The sequence below is a fragment of the Pteropus alecto genome, unplaced genomic scaffold (assembly GCF_000325575.1).
Source record: "Pteropus alecto unplaced genomic scaffold, ASM32557v1 scaffold3, whole genome shotgun sequence".
NCBI classification, from domain to species: Eukaryota; Metazoa; Chordata; class Mammalia; order Chiroptera; family Pteropodidae; genus Pteropus; species Pteropus alecto.
The window spans coordinates 46,824,021-46,843,805 of NW_006442484.1; the positions used below are offsets into that span (position 1 = coordinate 46,824,021).

The window sequence follows — 19,785 nt, forward strand, 5'->3', positions numbered from 1 at the left end:
AAAAAACGGCACTTGATCTCAACAGTAATCAGGGAAATGCAAATTACATCTACAACAAGATACTGGTACATAAAGCTAAAATTAACTACACTGGCAATAACATATTAGAGCAATGGGAACTCTCATATGCTACTGGGATGGTAGCTTTTATACAATCTTTTTGGAATATGGTTTGGCATCACATTATCTATTAAACATATGCATACTCTATGACCTAGCAATTCTCTTAGATGGCTACTCAACAAAAATTCATCTATACGTTTACCTGGAGACATATGCAAGAATGTTCATAGCAACCTCATACACAACAGTGCCAAACTGGAAATAACTCAAATGTCCATTAATTGTAGAATAGATAAACCCCGGTATATGCATTCAATGAATTACTATACAGCAAAGAAAATGAATGTATGACTACATGCAACAATATGGATGAATATAATATAATATTGAGTGAAAGAAACCAAATATAATATTGAGTGAAAGAAACCAAAGAATATTATATGACTCCATTTATATAAATGTAAATAAGAAATGCATGCTTAATTGTTAAAAAAATAAAGAAAAACAAGAAAATGTATATCATAAAACTCAGGACAGTGGTTACTTTTGGCAGGTAGGGAGGGCGAAGTGATTGGGAGGGCAATAAGGGGGATTTCTGGGGTGCTGGCAGTGTTCTATCTCTCAGCCTAGATTTAAGTTACATGGTGTTTGATCTGCAATAATTTATGCTTTGGTTCACTTTTCTGTTATATTTTATAATAAAAATATGTAAAAATGCAAGAATTTCTTTATTCAGGGATTGCTCAGCAGCTCTGAAGATTAGTAAAGAAAATCAGTGCAGTAAAGAAATTTGGTACATGTTTCAGGAGTTAATCTATCCTGTAAAGACTTTTTGTGCTTCATATTAGAAGAGATATAAATGCAAATAAAGGTCACTCCATTAAAAATTCTATGTTATTGGTTCACCTCTTGTTTCTATGCATGTGGTCAGCTCTCCACTGGAATCCAGGTTGATGAAGGGCCAAGTATTCCAGGACTCAGAAGAAACAGGTTCATTGAGGCCCTTCTGAATGTGATATTCACTGAGGTTTTGCTTTTTGTGGGAATCATAAGCATCTCAAAGGACCATGTTCAAGAGAAACATTTGTTCCTCTTAAATAGCATGAAATAAATTTCAGGGCACTCTGCTTGGGCTTTGCTCTTGTAAAAATGGGTAGGAAACCCTTCACCAAGGTCAGCTACATCAGGAGACCCCAGCTCCTGGGCCGTGAACTGGTAGCAGTCAGTGGCCTATTAGGAACCCAGCTGCATGGCAGGAGGTGAGCAGCAGGCGAACAAGTGAAGCTTCATCTGTATTTGCAACCACTTTCCAATGCTAGTGTTATTGCCTCAGCTCTACCTCAGCTCATCAGGCATTAGATTCTCCAGTTGCTGGTGCCAAAAATGTTGGGGATCACTGAGCTACATCACCCATATTCCACAATAGTATCACGGTTTTTTCCCACATATATCTGAATTCCTAATTAGCTTGATTATACTACAGAGATGAAGCATTGGTTTAAATACTTTTGCATCCCATAGTACATAGTAATGAATTAAGTATATAATAAGCTCTCAACAAATGCTTTTACTGCCTATATGTATTTAATTACCCACAGTCAAAATATATGTAGTCAGTAGTTATTCCACTGGTACATAATTTTGGTTGACATTAAGCTTTTTATCACCCAGGAGAAAAAGATTTTTGTTATTCTGTCGATATCTGTAAAATTTATAAATTTGTCTCCTGAGAGTTGGCAAGAAGCATGTCCATACCTCAATTTGCATAAGACTGAAGAAGTCAGTTAACTACATTTACATTTAAAGCATGCCAGTGGTGGTAGATTGAGCTCTGGCGGTCAAGCAAAAAAAAATTAATAGACCGGTGCCATTTGAAAAAGATTGTGTTGCTTAGAGTATTTTGGCAAGAAACCTACTAATATTACATGCTCGCAAGCAACATGCTAGTTGGTGTTTTAACACTATTCTAGTAACATCTAGAAAGGGTGTGAGAAGCTCGATGACTAGAGTTGCTGAACTCTTGAAGTTGAGGAGCCTTTTTTCTTAGAGCACTCAGCAATTTACTCCTACTCCTGTCACTTCTTCACACCTAGTCTATTTGAAACAGCCAGGGGCTTCCTCTAGGAAGAGTACAAGGTTAGAAGCAGCAGCTCAACAAAAGTTGGGTTCAGTGACTCTAAAGCTAGACTAGACATTTAATGCTGAACTCTCTCTCTCTTAAGATATGGAGATCCCACATACAAATCTGTACCCCGACCGCCTGAATTTTTTGAGAACTAGTAAAGGGTTCTTTTGTGTTAGTCAAATAACTCCTCAAATGTCTTTTTCGCAGAGCCAGTGTTAGGTGGAAGGTGGTTATTCAGAAAGGAGGTGACTTCACTGCGCGTGGAATCCTTGTGGCAATCCTTCCTCTTACCATTTCCAAGACATCTTTGAACTGTACATTATGCAAAAAGGCACTTTACTTCTGATGGTTAGGTCTGCAATCTAACCCACTGGCTGAAAATGGTTGTGGAGCACCTACTTTTATCAAGTGCCATGCTCCAGAAATGAAGTCAATTTGTAGATAAGGGAGAGGTCTTAAGAACAGCTGTTGGGTGATTTTGTCTGTGGCAACAAAAAACTTTGCGTCTATTAGGGTAAGGAAGGACCCAGCATCCAGATGAATGGAAAGAGGCTGCAAAACCAGTTTTAGCATTTACTGGCTGCATGCCCTTGGGCAAGTTAGTGCCTCTGAGCTTTGGTTTTCTCATCTGTAAAATGGAGGTTGAGATCTAGCATTAAGCACAGTGCCAGGCACGAAGTAGGCGATGAGAAAATGATAGACATTTGCTCTAGTGATTATAGCCAACGAGCCAGATTTGAGTTACTTTAGTGGCTCTGCAGGAAGTCCAGGCAGAGGTGGAGCAGTAGGAGCTCATTCAGGGAAAGGATACTCTGGTTTTGCTATCAGATCTAGCAGCACCGCCCACGCGTCTTACTCCAAGGCTTCTGCCTCCGAAAGCTACTTCTCCAGAGGCCCAGGCTACATCCGAGAACACCACCCAGGGTACTTGGACACCTCGGGGACGCTTGTAGTTTGGCTCCTGGTCCAGCCCAGCCCGAGCTGGGCCAGTTGGATGTCAGGTTGAACTCACCTGCTCTGCAGGTGCACACCGCCCGAGGCGTGACTGCGGAGGACTGCGGGCGCGGTGGGCGGGAGCTGAGACTATGAAGCTCCAGGCGCACGGCACCCACCGCCCAGTCGCCGCAGTGGCTGCTGGGATGCGCTGCAGCGAATGGTCGCGCCGGGCGCCGCTCTGAGCGACCTTTCACCGCGCCCAGCGGTCCCTGGCGGCGGCACAAGGCGGAAGCCATGGCGGAGGCGGTGGCTGCAGCCGGCGGGATGAGCGCGGGCTCCGACTGTGACGCAGACCGGGACCGGGATCCAGACCGGGACCGCGCCACGCGGAGGCTGCGGGTTCTCTCGGGCCATCTGCTGGGCCGGCCTCAAGAGGCTCTGAGTACCAATGAGTGCAAAGCGCGGAGAGCACCGTCGGCTGCCACAGCGGCGCCCACGGCCACTCCCGCCGCACAGGAGTCGGGCACCATCCCCAAGAAGCGGTGAGTAGCGGCTCTGGAACGAGCTGGTGGCGAGAGACCAGGCCGCGACTATGCTGCTTGGCGGCACTGGCGAAGTGGGAAGGGAAGTGACACCGGTGGGCAGAAGGCATCGCGGTCCCTGAGAGTACCGACCCATCTTTCTTCCAAGAGAGAGTGGACGAGACCTTGAACCCTGTCAAGAAGGGGACGGAGTTAGAGAGTAACAGACTTGAAGAATTCTTATTGGTGTAGCCTTTAAAGAGACCCCTTTTCTTGGATTCTCAATACCGGGAATTCATGCTCTATCTTAAATTAATACTTTGGGTGCTAAGGTCTTGGAATGGATAGAAGGGGTTCTGTTATGCTCTTTCGAGGAGATTTAAGTTTGTGCTAGATGATAGGTCTCTTCTAATTCACGCAGGCGAGAAGTAATGGTTCCTGGAAGAAGGTACCGACTAGTTTCTGTGGGTGCAGGTTTCCGCTTGCTTAGGAGCCTGGTCTTCAACTTTGAGGAAGGAAATCTAGAGGTGGGTGAGAAGCAAAAAAAACTGCAGACGATAGTTAGTGAGTTTAGGGTGTGATGGTAGCTTTTGAACTCTTGTGTAACCAGAACTGAAAGACCCTCGTCTGTGGATGAGGCTGTTCTCTTGATCATGACTTCTGAGTTTTTGGAGAAATCTTAAGCCTTAATGGAAGCTGCTAAGATAAGCTATTTTCAGAGATGTGGATTTGTCAGCATGGATAAACGTTGAGAATGAAAAAACTATTGCTAATGTTTAACATGTATTTCAATGTGTCAGAGATTGTGTTAAATCTAGTATTCCTTTGCTCCTCTGCAAACTATGAGGCAGATGCAGTTGTATCTCATTTTACAGATGGAAAAATTAAAAAGATTTACAAGCCTGTTGCAGGCTTAGCAGGTATAATGTGTGGCAGGTTAGAATTCAAGAGCATATCAAATTAACTTTAGGGCCAAGTTCTTAAGCTTTACTGCTTCTGATTAATTCATTTATTAATTCAGTATTCATTGAGTCTTTCCTCTGCTGTATACACATTGCACTAGGAATACAGAGATTTAAAAATGCAGTGTTTACTCCTAATAGCCTAGTAAAGTTATAATACAGTGTAATAAGAAACTAGCTGATAACCATAGCAAATGTCACTTAACCCAGTTTTGGGTGTGTATTTGTTAAGGCAAAGGCTTTCCAGAATAAGGATTGTTTGAGAAAATCTTGAAGTTTGTATTGGAAGTAGCCTGCCAAAGGAGAAAAACGTTCTTGTCAGAAAAAGTGTGTTCATGGGTAAAGCAGTGAGAATAGGGAACTGCCGGGAGTTAAGTGTGACAGAAGAGGGTGAGAATGACAGGGCATGAGGCTGGAGAGACTCGTCTTGTTTGCAGGATTTTATGTGAGGCAAAACATGGTTACATTTACCTTTTTGAAAGATTGCATAGAGGACTGAATTGACAAAGGTTAAGCATATGGAAACGTAGACCTGAGTTTGAATTTCCACCACATAATTCCAGCAACATGACCTTGGGGAAGTCATTTAACCTCTCTCAGGGCTTCTGTCCCCTCATCTCTGAAAATGAGGACAATAATTCCTGCTTGGCAGTGTTACTGTGAAAATTAAAAAATATAGAGTTAATTGATCAAGAGCTTACTGCAGTGCTGATTATATAACCCCTCAACAAATGATAGATGGATTTTTCATTGAGTCCAAAGACAGGAAGACCAATTAGGAGACTATTATACCAATGAGAAATGCTATGATTCTGAACTAAGGCATAATATTTGGGGAGGCAACCTATTGGAAAAATAATGAGGTAAATTTTCCATAACATGGTTACTGAATGGTGGGGGAGGAAGGAATCAAGGATTACATCTTGGTCTTGGCTTCACTTGATATTACATTAGCTGTCATTGGGTTTAAAACTCACATTTTCTAAATGGCTTCATGTACATTTATGTCTGTTCATTTGTGTGCATCTGTGTGTGATTGTACATTTACATGCAGGCTCACATTCTTAGAATTAAGTAGGCAAGGGCAGGTGTGTTCCTTATGATTGGATTTAGAAGCCTTGGTTTGTAGTATTCAGAGAAAAATACTAAGGTTTGTAAGGCACATTGGGATAATGGATGAGGCTTCCCAAGGCTGAAGGTGATTGGGCCCTTGTATGGTTACACCATGGTCTGAGGGTACAGCTGTAAGCCATTGATGGCATAGATTACAAAGCTCTGGTCTTTGGTTCAGGGTTAGGTATAGTTAGTTGTAAAATCTAGTCATATAAAACTTTTGAAGTTGGAATCAAAATATGAGAGAATACAAAAACTTGTATTAGATGAAACATTAGAAGTTTCCTGAGAGCGATCTACTTAATATATTGTTCACAGGTAACCCAGGTCTCTCTTTTAGGGAAGGCAAATAATGGAGCAAGAAGGAGCCAGCATGTATAGCTAATAAAGTGAGTGTGACTGTATGTCAGTCATTGGAATTGTTTGGTGATGTATATTTTTTGTATAACTCCTCTTTTATTACCTTGGATGATGTCATGGGTTGTTAATTCTTTTATTTCATGACTGGTTATCATCATGAAATAAGAGGAGTGACTTCTTGAAACTCCATGTTTTCATTCCTCTAATAAAATAGACATGCATATATTAATTTACTCAACATTTATAGAGTAATTGCTGTATGACAGGTATTGTCAAAGACACTGGAGGTGAAGATGAATAATAGGCCTTGGCCTCAGTTCACAGTCCAGCAAGAGAGATACACATTCCAGCACAGGTTGAGTAGAGCCACTTAGATACAGGTACAGATGTAGCACACAAAAAGGGATATATTCTCTCTAGGAGGTCAGGGGAAGCTTTCTGGAGTTGGTTTTAAAATTTGGGTGATAGTGTGGTAGGTTGATTAGATGGGGCGGAGAGTTTGTATTCAAGCAAAGCAAGAGGTTGTGAAAGTGTATGTTGTATTTAGGTAACTAAGCGATTCAGTATAGGTAGAGGTGCCAGTAAAATGAAAAGAGAAGGGCCCTGACCTGTTTTAGAGGCCTTTGGCCTGTAGGTCATTAGTCCATTCATTTATTCACTTATTCATTCACTCATTCATGTGTGCATGTTCGAGTACTTACTATGCAACACATAGTAGTGAACAAAAACTCTGCCATTATGGACTTATATTCTAGTGGGAGTAGAGATAGTGAAAAAACAAGTAATGTAGTACTACTGGATGCCAGATGGTATTTAGTGTAATGAGGAAAGATGAAGTAGCTGGAGGAGGGTCTAGGCAGTGGAGAATTCTTGAAGGAATTGAACTGGGAAGGCACACAATCAGAGTGAATTTGAGAGAAATCACTCCAGTTGAGTGTTAAGACTGGTTTGGAGAAGGACGAGGATAAACATAGGGAGATCAGTTAGGGGAGATTATTTTAGCGGAACAGGTGAGAAATAATGAAGGATTAAACCAAAATAATAGCAGTGAGAATAGAGAGGAAAGGATAGATTTGGATTTTGGAAGTTAGTGCATTGGGTGATACTTAAAATTATGTGGCTTATTGCCATGGGGATGGCTAAAGTAGAAAAGGAATGACAGAATTCTAAGGAATGTGGACACTTAAGAGGGCTGACAGGCCAAAACCTGTTGTACTTGTCACATGGTCTCCTATGAGTTGGTTCAAGTTATTTCTGTCCAGGAACATATATTCTCATTATTTGAAGTTGCTGAGCAGAGTTTTGAGGGTAATGGTACACTTTTGGATTCTCTTTTTTCTTTAAGTGCATGTTGTTTCATGAACAGTTTGTTTTTGATCTTGCTTCCAAAGGCACCTTTAGATTCTTAAAAATCAAAGTAAATGTTAGTTAAATGTGTGACATTTTTATGCCTTGGTTTTGGATTTTTTTTTTTTAGCTATTGTAATTTTAGGAAAAAATAGAAGAAAAAATATCCCCTATTGACTTCTGTCCCTCCATACTGATAACTGCTTTCACAGTTAGAAATTTTGAATCCAACTTTATTGTGGTTTTTATTAGTCAGAACTGTCCTACAGCACTTTTTCCAGAGGTTATAAACTCTTCTGGTTTAGATCAAAAGGATATCTGATTAAGAATGTTATTGTTTGATTTAATGCCATTTATACACACCATTTATTTATTTTTATTTATTTTAATATAAAGTACATATCAAACCAGTGTTTTCACAGATATTACTGCATAGAAATAGGCTAAAATAATTAAAATAATATTTAGTGTTTAGTATGTTCATTTTCTTAAGTACCTCTATTGTCTGAGGTAATAAAATATTCCTAGGTACTAAATCATTCTTATAAACATATTAAATTTATAAACACAGTGACCTTAAAGTCTTCATAATATTCATATGGTATATGAACTTATAAGATTTCAACTTAAGATGACAAGTCTAAAGCTATTACTCAATTACATATTTTAAGTTTGTTACAAGTCAGTCGTTCTTACAGAGGAGATTCTCTCTTTTAAGCATTTGTATATTTCATTCTGGATCTTTGTGTAGTTGAAATATGCTTACTTGTTAAGAAAGGCTGTTACCATTCTAGGTAACTGCAGTTTTGTCAAGGGAGTTTGCCTCTCGGGTGAGATTTGGAGCTCCAGGTATCATTTTATCACTAAGAAAACTATTTTATTGCATGTAGTAGTTGGTCTTGCCAGCACTTCTGCAATTACCAACCAGAGATTTAGGCCAGGATGATGACCAAATTCTTGTTGGCAACTTCACTGGGACTCTTCAAATTCTATTTATAATAGTCATGTCAGCGAACTCATACTATCAAGTGGGGAGTGTTCATGTATCTCAAGTCCTTCTAATCAAATAATATGAATTATTTAATTTGTTATATTCACAGTTTGCAACTCCCTCTCAGATTGATTATTTGGTTGGATTTTGTATTTCTTCTAAAGATATTTGAACTTTACAGGAATCCAGCATCAGGGATATTAAAAAGACACCCACTTGAATTCTATTCTGCTGTCAACTCAAATTTTATAAATCAACTCTGTCCACTAGAGCTTTCTGTGATGATAAAAATGGTCGGTAATCTGCACTGTCCAATATATGATAGCCACTAAACACACGGAGCCATTAAACACTTGAAATTTGTCTAGTGTCACAGGGTAGTAGAATTTTAAATTTTATTTAATTTTAACTAATTAAGATTTAAATAGTCATATATGGCTAGAAATACCACGTTGGATAGCACAACTATGGGTTGAAACCTCTCATTACCTGTGCTTTTTCATTCCCAAATGAAGTTATTTTTCTGGGTTTTCTTATTTCTCTTAGTACCAGTCGTATAGTCACCAGCCTTCAGCCGTTACTCTTGAACTTTTCATTCTTTTCTGTTTAGATTGCTCTCTCTTTTGGATTAATTTATTCAAATTAGTAATTCTATAGTCACCCTGCCGCTCATGTGAATCTCATCTGATCGTCACGACCACCCGTTTTACCGATCAGTAACTGAAGTTCATAGACATTTGCCAGAAAATAGTGGTAGAGCTTAGATTTGAATCCTGATCTTTTAGCTCAAGTCTAGAGCTTTTTCCTTGATACCGTATTGATATCGCCAAGTCTTATTCATTTTTTCCTTCACAGTCTTTCTCACATCCATTTTGTGCATTCAGAAAGACTTTATCAGTCACTGGTATTCTATATGCTTGGGTTACATTAGTGAACAAAATGGACAAAGGTCTCTGCTCTCATGGAGTTTATATTCTAATGGGTGAAACAGAGAATTAACTAAACATAATAAGTGAATTGTTTAAGTTTGTTAGTAGATGATAAGTGTTATGGAAACAAAAGTGGAGCAGAGTAAGAAAGTTGAGTTCTAATTTTAAATAGGAAATCACTGGAGAACATGATATTTGAGCAGGTCCTTGAAGGACATGAGAGAGTTTAGCTGTGTGTATATTTAGTTGAATTAGTGTTCCTGACAGAGGAATAGTGTGTGCAAATACCCTAAGGGGAGGCACACATGTGGCAAATTAGTAGAGTAGCAAGGAGACTAGTGTAGCTGGAGTCAGTTTGTAACCCCTTACCCCCAACTACTGTTTAAAGTCTATGCCTTTTAAACCTCAGTTTCTAATGTACCTGTCTCTTCAGTTTTAGGCAAGGTCTCTTATTCATGCCACATTTTCTAGCTTTTACAGCTTTCCTTGTTCCAATCTCCTGAAGACCTTTGCTTGTTTGACACCAGTCTTCAGAGTCTGTTGTCCTGGGGATTTTTTTTAAATTAGGAGGGAGCATTGAGCTATTGTCTGTTTACCTTTTCCCCATGATTTCTCATATTATGACTAATAACTCTAAAATCATACTGTTAAGTATCATATGATGTAATATCTAGGCCTGGAGCCTTTAATTTGTTCATCAACTAGATACTGTTACCATCTCCTCATCTGTTTGAAACTTCATCTAAGCAAGTTTGTTGGCAATTTATTCAGTGTTTTCTGTGTGCTAAGTACTAGAAAGGATTAGCAAAATTAGTTTTTGCTTTCTGGGATTTACAGGTCTACTAAGAAAGACTGATGTATATTCTATTACTGCAGATTGCTAGGTGCTGTAACAGGGAAGGGAATGATGATTGGTACAGCAATGGAAGGCAACTTCATTTTAAAGAAACATAGAAGAGCTGGGAGAGTACCATTCTATGTCAAGATGTTATGCAAAAATTCTTAAATCTGAGAGCGTTTGGATGAGAATAGAATTTGAAGAATTAGGGTAGGAGAATGGACAATATAGTAAAGTTTATAAAACTGGTATGGCAGTTGGCTTTAGTAATGATGGGACCTTCAGCTATCTGGATAGCTTTTAGAAGTCTTATGCTGATGAGAGCAGAATATTTGGCAGTTATTTTGCAATTATAAAAAAATGGAAGGCTAAATAATTTATTCTGAAATGTTATATATTTTTGTTGCAGAAAAAATAGAAAATAATAGATAAAATGAAGACAAACATCGAAAGTAATTAAGAGATAACCACTATAGCAGGGGTCCCCAACCTCCAGGCTGCAGACTGGTACTGGTCTGTGGCCTGTTAGGAACTGGGCCACAAAGTAGGAGGTGAGCAGCGGACGAGCAAGTGAAGCTTCATCTGTATTTGCAGCTACTCCCCAGCACTTGCATCACTGCCTCAGCTCTACTTCAGATCATCAGGCATTAGATTCTGATAGGAGCACCAGTCCCTGATGCCAAAAAGGTTGGGACTGCTGCACTATAGCATCTTGGCATTTTTCAGATATGAAGTGTATGTGTAAAGTCATGCTATAATAATGTCTTGAAACCAGCTTTTTGTTTTAATCTTTTTTTATTTTTCAATCACAGTTGACATTCAATATTATATTAGTTTCAGGTTTATAGCATAGTACTTAGACATTCATGTAACTCATGAAGTGATCCTCCCCCAAAAGTCTAGTACCTACCTGACACTATACATAGTTATTACAATATTACTGACTATATTCCCTATGCTGTACTTTACATCCCCATGTCTATTTTGTAACTTCCAACCTGCACTTCTTAATCCCATCACCTTTTCACTCAATTTCCCAACTCATCTCCCATCTGACACCCCCAAGTTTGTTCTCTATATCTATGAGTTTATTTCTGTTTTGATTGTTCATATATTCTGTTGTTTAGGCTCCACATATAAGTGAAATCATATGGTATTTGTCTTTCTCTGACCTATTTCACTTATTGTAATACCTTCTAGGTCCATCCATATTGTTGCAAATGGTAAGATTTCATTCCTTTTTTATGACCAAGTAATATTCTGTTGTATAATTGTGCTACATCTTCTTTATCCAATCTTCTGTTGATGGACACTTAGATTGTTTCCATATCTTGGCTATTGTATATGAAATGTCCTTCTTTGTCTCTTGTTATAGCCTTTGTTTTCAAATCTATTTTGTCTGATGTAAGTAATGCTACCCCAGCTTTTTTTTTCATTTTCATTTACATGAAATATCTTTTTCCATTACTTTACTTTCAGTCTGAGTGTCTTTAGATTTGAAGTGGGTCTCTTGTAGACAGCATATATATGGGTCTTGTTTTCTTCTCCATTCAGCTACCCTGTATCTTTTGATTAGAGCATTTTATCTCTTTATATTTATAGTAATTATTGATAGGCATGTAGTTATTATTCACATTTTTTATGTTTCTTCTTAAAGAAGTCCTTTGAACATTTCTTGTAATAACTGTTTTGGTGGTGATGAACTCCTTTAACAACTTCTTATTTGGGAAGGTCTTTATCTGTCTTTCAATTCTAAATGGTAGCTTTGCTGGATAATCTTGGTTGTAGGTCCTAACTTCTCATCACTTTGAATATTTCATGCCAATCCCTTCTGGCCTGGAAAGTTTCTGTTGAGAAATCAGCTGCCAGTCTTATGGGAGCTCCCTTGTATATGTAACTACTTTTCTCTTGCTGCCTTTAAGAGTCTCTCTTTGTCTTTAACCGCCAGCATTTTAATTATGATGTGTCTTGGTGTGGGCCTGTTTGGGTTCATCTTGTTTGGGACTCTGTACTTCCTGGACTTATATGTCTATTTCCTTCACCAAGGTAGGCAAGTTTTCCATCATTATTTCTTCAAACAAATTTTCAATTCCTTGCCCTCTCTCTTCTCTTTTGATACTCCTGTTATGTGAATGTTGTTACACTTGGTGTCCCAGAGGTCCCTTTTCTCATTTTTTTAAGATTCTTTTTCTTTTTGCTGTTCCAATTGGGAGTTTTCTGCTACCTTCTCTTCCACATCACCAATTCAATGCTCTGCTTCATCTAATATGATGTTGATTCCACCTAATGTAGTCTTCCTTTCAGTTATTGTATTCTTCAATTCTGACTGGTTCTTTTTTTATGGTTTCTATCTCTTTGTTTAAGTTCTCACTAACCTCATCTATTCGTCCTCTAAGTTCATTGAACATCCTTGTTACCAGTGTTTTGAACTCTGTATCTGGTAGATTGCTTGCTCCCATTTTCTTTAGTTCTTTTTCTGAAGTTTTGTCCTATTCTTTCATTTGGGACATGTTTCTTCATCTCCACCTTTTGAATGCCTCCCGTGTTTGTTTCTACATTTTAGGTAGATCTGCTATGTCTCCAAATCTTGGCAGGGTAGCCTTGTACAGAAGGTGTCCTGTGGGACTTGTTGGCACAGTTAACATCCCTGGTTACCTGAGCTAGATGCTTCAGAGGTGTCCCTTGTGTGGATTGTGTATGCCTCTGTTGTAGCTGAGCTTTGATTGTTGGCATGTCATTAGGTCGGACTGACCTTCAGGCTGACTAGTTATGAGGATTGGCTGTGACTACAGTGAAGGAGTTGTTGTGTAGGGGCTGACCCTATGGAGCAGGATTCACCTGAGCAGTGCTCTGATGCCCGAGTCTACCCTTTGTGGAGCTAATTGGGTGGTGCTCTGCTATAGTCTGAAGCCAGCCATTGGGTGTGTTGGTTTTAAGGTCCTTTAGAGGGGCTCTGGTGCAGGCCCAGGTCAGCTGCTGCCTGTGCCTGGACCAGGGCCACCTGATAAGAGCTACGAAGTGATCTGTGATTGGTAGCTGCCTGTGCTGGACTTGGAGGCTCCTGGGAGAGACTATGCTGTGAACCAAGGCTTTTTGCTGCTAGTACTGGGCTAGAGCTGCTTAGAAAGAGGTACAGGGCATGCCAAAGCCAGTCGTTGCTTGTTTAGGGTTTGTAGACCTTTCAGAGATTTTAGGGAAGCCCACAGATCAGGCCGAGGCCAGCTGCTTGTAACAGCCACTGAAAAAGATTCTGGCCTATGTGTGAGTTGGGTGGGATAGGTGCTCAAGGAATCACAAGGGTAGGGCGAATTTGATGGAGACTCAGATTTGGCACTTACTTGCACCTGCAGGCTGGGTTGGGGACTTTTGAATCCATTTTTTACTCACTATCTTGTGTATTATTTTTCATGTCAAGAAATATTAATGTGTACATCATCAGTGACTTAACAGGTATTGTCTTATATGTAGGTACTATAAATTTAACCTATACTACATTTAATTGTTTCCAATTTTTTCTACTATAAAGAATGTTATGATAAGCTTTTTACAATTAAATCCTTAAAAACTTCCTTAAGGCACATTTTTTAAAAGGATTTTAATGGGTCAGGAGCATTGGAATACATCATTTGTCTATTTCCATGGGCAGTGGGAGAAATAAAAGACAACTGTTTGTTTGGACTTAATTCCGACCAGGAATAAGGAATTGGAAATGATCAGAATCCCAGGAGAAAGATTGCCATCGTCTTTGAGCAGATTTATATCTTTTAATTTAAGAAAGCAGCTTTCCAGAAATTCAGATAAAAGGAAATTAGATATTTTGTCCTGAGTTGCTAAAGGGAAACCAAAACATGACCACAGGGAGTCTAGGAAACAGTGCTTAACCCTGCCTGGCCCTCTGAGATGAGGAGAGAGGGCTGAGGCAACTGGCTTAGATACGTCAGTTTAAACAACTTATTGTTATCAGTAAATAATGTACACTCCATACTTGTTCTGATGGCTCATATTTCCTGTTTGGGCAAATCCATCTATAGGAGTTGGTGTACTTTAAGAGTTATAGTGTCAGTAGTTTTCTTTTCTCCAATATACTATTTTGAAAAAATTTAAGCATAGTTGAATTTTATAATGAACAGTTATATATCAACCACCTAAATCCTGCCATTAACATTTTACCATGCTTGTTTATTTCATATCCATTGATTTATCCATTCTTTTCTCCATCTAATATTAGTTCATCTCATTTTTGATGAATTTTAAAGAAAATCAGTAGCTTCATTTTTGAAGTAAAATCTCCTGTATTAGCTTTCACCATTATTGGGGGGAAACCTTTAAGTTTATATCTCTAACTCTTCAATCTCCATTTTTCACATTTTTAATATTGAAAATTTCTATCTGAATATCTTGATATTTTGACATAGTGGTAATCTCTTTTTGAAGTAAAAACTCTTTTAAAAAAAAATCTATATTTTGAAGTAAAAGATTCTACTTTGATTTTTGTATATTGGTCTTGATTTTGTATTTTGTCTGCTTTATCTTCACAAAATATTTGTAGCTTGACAACATGACTATTAGCTCGTTTGATCTTGGTTTTATTTCCAAATTCTTACCTGCCATCTGCCATTATTTTCAGAAAGTACATTTTAGTTTACTATGCCTGCCTTCAGATTTTATGCAAGTGGTAACCATTTTAAAAAAGGAATTCTTGTTTTTTTAGTATGTGTATTTGTAGGACTTATGATTATAAATATTAATTTGAGCTAGGTTAAAGCATAAAAGGGGAATTTATTATAAGAGTACAGGGGCACCAAAAACCCTAAGGGCAGGAATGGAGCTTTGCCTTCAGTTGGAAATAGAACTAAGAACCAGAAAGCCATCAGATTTTTTGCTAGCATTACTTCTTGCTGTATCTGTTGCATGTTCCTCTAAGCAGAGTAGTCTTTATGCTCTTCTGTCCACACAGTAAAATATAGCCACCTCATTCCTCTGGGGTATTCAGCCAATAGCAAAGAATTAAACCCCCTTGTCTGCATTGCTGTAAGCAGCTATTACCTGGAAGAAGTAGTGGTGATCTGAATATAAAACTTGTCCACATACTAAATGAGGTAAACTAACTCTGGCTATCATGCACTGAAAATGTCACTACCAGATCATCTGTGCATCTTTTTTGATGACTCCTTCTCCAGAATCTTGCTCCATGAGTTATCCTATCTGTTTTTCTCTTGAGTCATTATTCTTTTTTTCCTGTATTGACTTTTCCTGCTTCTTAAAAGCATGAGCAGATAAGTTTTTAAAATTGTTTTCTGCCTATATTACTCTTTGAAATGGCCCTCTTAAAAGCCATCAATAACCTAATTATAAAATCCTTAGTCATCCTAGTGACCAAGTGCTAATACCTAGTAGATATTCTTATATCTTTCCTTAGCTCCCATACTATTGCACTATCCTGGTTTTCTTCCTACCCTTCCTACTTTTCAGGCCATGCCTTTACTGACTTTTCTTCTTTCTGCTTCCTAAATGTACAAATCCTTAAGATTAGTTTTTAGTCCTTTCTTTTATATTTTTTCCCTTAATAATTTCATCTATTCTGATTGTATTAGCTTTTGGGAGTACTTTCAAGTTAATATTTTTAACTCTCTCAACATCCATTTTCACATTTTAAATTATCAGGCATTTCTATCCGAATGTCTTTCTGGTTTCTCCAACCTAGCATACATGTATAAAACCATTATTTTAGCCTTCGATCCCAGTATTCCACTATTTCTGTTTACTTCCACCATTACACACTCAAGCCCAACTTCTCAGTCATAAGCCTTGCTGAGCTCCATTTCCTCTCCCTTATCCAGTCCATGGACAAATCAGATAGTTTGTTTGGATTCTTAAGACACTTTTTTCTCCCATTGACACTAAGCTAGATGAAATCTTGTCTCACATCTAGTCTAGTATACTTTGCTTTATTTTCTCCTCTCCAAATGCTTCTCCATTCCATTACTAGACCAGTCTTGCTTAGAGGAAGTGTATTTGATGCCTGCTAGTGCCCTGCTACATTCTAACATTGCAAAATTGACTGACAGTCCTGTGAAGATATGTAGACATATGTAGGAGATATGATGTAGTAAATGCTATAATCAGTGTATATAGGAGGCATAAATTTGTCTTGAGGGAAATAGGAAAGGCTTTAAAGGAAAAGTGACTTTTGGACTGATTCTTGATGGATAAATAAGAGTTCTCTAGAGGGAGAAGCATTTCAGACAGAGAATATATAGCATGTGCAAAGACAGACAAACCTAAAAGGGCATGGTATGTATAAGGGATTCTGATACCTTTTACTGTGGCTGGAATAGCTATTAAGGAAGGTGAAAATATAGTTTGGAGCCAGATTGCAAAGGGCATTGTATGCTATGTTAAAGAATTTGGATTTCATCCACATTGGAGAACAGCAAAACTTTAATGCAAATACTGTTAGACTTTTACTTTTAGTGGCAGCCTGGAACGTGGAAAATACTGTTTTGATCCTATTGCTCCCTATTGATTATTGAAGTAATAAAGCTCAGTACCCTTAATTTGACATTCAAAGCTTTCTGCTGTTCTCCATGACTTTCTTGCATATGCTCTGTGCTTCAGCCAATTTGGGCTATTTACTAGCATGGGAAAACCCTCATGCTTTTCTGTTTCTGTTCAATTGTTGAATTTCTACTATCTTCCAAAGCAATTGGAAGTTTAGATGCCACCATAGTGGAGACTTCTCCTCTCAGCCAGAGATGAACACTACGTTCTCTGAGCTTTTATAATACTTGTACTCCTTGTATGGCAGGCAGTGAGTATATTGAAATCAGTTTGGTAGATAAGGAGTGTTGGAGCCAAAGACCAAGATTTAAATCCTAGTCATATCATGTACTGTTTGTGTGATCCTGGACAATTTACTGAATCTTTCTGAACCTGTTTTCTTATGTTTTAAACAGGGATAATAGCACTGGATTAATGTGAGAAGGAAACGAAATAATGATTGTAAAACTGCTAGCATTACAGTATTATATAGGACTATTACTAGTGCAATAAACTGTTTGGGAAGAAGTAAGACGAATCCAGTGCTGAAATAGTTTCTGAAGGTGAAAGCACTGTAAGAAGTAGGAGGTACTCAATGGCAACCATGGCATTTTAATCGGACAAATTTCTAATAAATATTACCTTATACATTAGGGAGGAAAGGAAGAAACCAAAGAGTGAAGACCATTAGCAGTTTCTCATACTGTATGGTAGGCTGATTGTCAATATCATGCATGTAGTGTTCACTGTTGTGTTATTTCTCATTTGCAGCTTTACTCTATGGCTCTTAGGAGTCATGACCCACTGCTGCCTCCACCTTGTATGGCCTTGATGACCACGTATATTGGAATTTGAATAAACATTATTGTGCTAAAGACAAATTATTGGATAAATTATTGTCTTAGTTTTTATTCTTGGTAGCCCTTTGAACATGTATAAACTAGACAGAGTTTTATAACAGATCAACTTTCCTGAAATCTGGATCAGAAAATATTTTGTTTTGCTTTTATTTCCCCTTCCAGGATAATGCTCTGTAAGATTTGTGTGTAGACCTATCTACCTCCCCTGTCCTGTAACCAGATCTTCATTTTCTCTCACCCATTTCTTCTGTCTTCCACATGGTGAGTGCCCCTTGCCCACTTGCTGTTTTGTTATTATGTTGTAAAACTCCACGCAGGTCTGTCCTTTCCTATAGTGCAGTGAGTTTATAGTTTTTCTTTTTAAGGCTTTATATCCCTTTGTGGCTATTCAACAGATGAGGCTTCTGCTTTCAGCTTTTTCTCATGTCTTAAGGTGGTACTTACCCATGTGTGGTCTGCGGATGACCTGTATCAGAATTTTCTGGGGGTGCTCATTTAAAATGTAGATTCTGACACCCACCTGCCAGAGATTCTAATTATCGGCTAGGTCTACTGACATCCAGGACTGTACTTTTAAGTACGCAAAGTGGTTATTTTACTCTCAAGAAGTTTGGGAACCTCTGTTGCTGTGATTGGGTCCTGATTTTAATTTTTCTTTTTCTTTTCCCCCAAACTTTGTGGTGTTCCTTTTTTTCCTCTGGGTTTGCCAGAAACAAAGGTACCAATTCCAACTACCTTTCACTTAAAGTAGAAAGCTAGGCTGCTGCTTCTTATCATTTTAAATTAAAAAAAAAAAAACAACAACACAAAAAACAAAAGACACTTGGTACAGCAAGAATACTATGTATGTCAAGCAGGTGTGAATATCAGTTTTGGCTTTTTTAGGATCTTGCTGAGTTTTGGTGAGCTGTCTCCTGGAGGAAACTTAGAGGCTTGATTTCAGTGTTAAAATGACAAGAGATTTTTGGAGACATTCATATTTTCTTTGTTTTGTTCAGTTTTACAATTTTTGCAGAAATGTAAAGCTGTAGCAGAAATGACCTCTGGTCACTTACAGATTGGTCAGTATACTAAGCTTGTGATCAATTCCTTTTTCACTTACTAGCAAGTAGGGAGGGAGCAATGAAAGTGAATTGGCATTTTCCAGTTGGTGGTAAAGCCTGGAGCTGGTTGCCTAAATTGCCACATTGATTAGATTATAAGTGGACAGTGGAAGGAACAAATCATGAAATTTAAAGTGTAGTCCAGGAACCACAATGGTCAAGGGAGGGGTACATCCTCGTCAGTTTTCTTTTGCTAAGACAACTCTGTGATACTGATTTGGGTTCTTTTCTTCATTTATGTAGCATAGTACATGAGGGTAACCAACTGTATGGTTGTGTCTTTCTAGGCCTCCAGAATGGCAGGTACCAAACTTGTGTGAGTATGTGCATGTATACACGCCTGCTCTAGCACAAAATATTTGGAATATATACTACTTCAAGCATATATGACTACTTGACTAGTAGTCTGTACAGTAGTCCTTCCTTAGCCATGGGCATACATTTCAAGACCCCCAGTGGATGCCTGAAACCTCAGATAGTACCGAACCCTATATATGCTGTTTTTTCCTATACGTGCATTCTTACGATAAAGTTTAACTTACAAATTAGGCACAGTAAGAGATTAACAATAACTAACAATAAAATAGAACAATTACAACAATACACTGTAATAAAAGTTATGTGAATGTGGTCTCTCTCTCTCAAACTCTTATTGTACCGTACTCACCCTTCTTGTGATGATATGAGATGATAGAATGCCTGTGTGATGAGATGTAGTGAAGTGAATGACATAGACACTATGACATAGTGTCAGGCTACTATAAGGGTTACTTGTACACAAGTGCTGTGATATTGTGAGAATTGATTGGATAACCAAGGTGGTTACTAACAGGCAGATCGCATATACAGCATGGATATGCTGGACAAAGGGATGATTCAGGTCCCAGGCAGAATGGAGCAGGACAGTGGGAGATTTCAGCATGCTACTCCAATGGCACACAATTTAAAACTTACAAATTGTTTATTTCTGGAATTTTGCATTTAATATATTTGGACCACAGTCGACTTTGGGAAACCAATACTGGGGAGAAAGCAAAACCACAGATAAGGGGGAGCTACTGTATACTGTGATTTTTCAAGTCAATAAGAATAAATTT

The 19,785-nt window shown here is 38.4% G+C and overlaps 1 protein-coding gene across 1 annotated transcript in view; it reads left to right on the plus strand.

Annotated features, from left to right (window-relative positions):
* Window positions 1-3,279: 3,279 nt before the first annotated feature.
* The window catches only part of AGPS (alkylglycerone phosphate synthase), a 117,858-nt gene continuing 101,352 nt past the window's right edge, over window positions 3,280-19,785 (plus strand). The window contains exon 1 of the mRNA XM_006921234.3: window positions 3,280-3,666. Within this exon, the coding sequence (XP_006921296.2) occupies window positions 3,419-3,666 (248 nt within the window). The 5' untranslated portion in view covers window positions 3,280-3,418. The remainder of the gene's footprint in view (window positions 3,667-19,785) is intronic.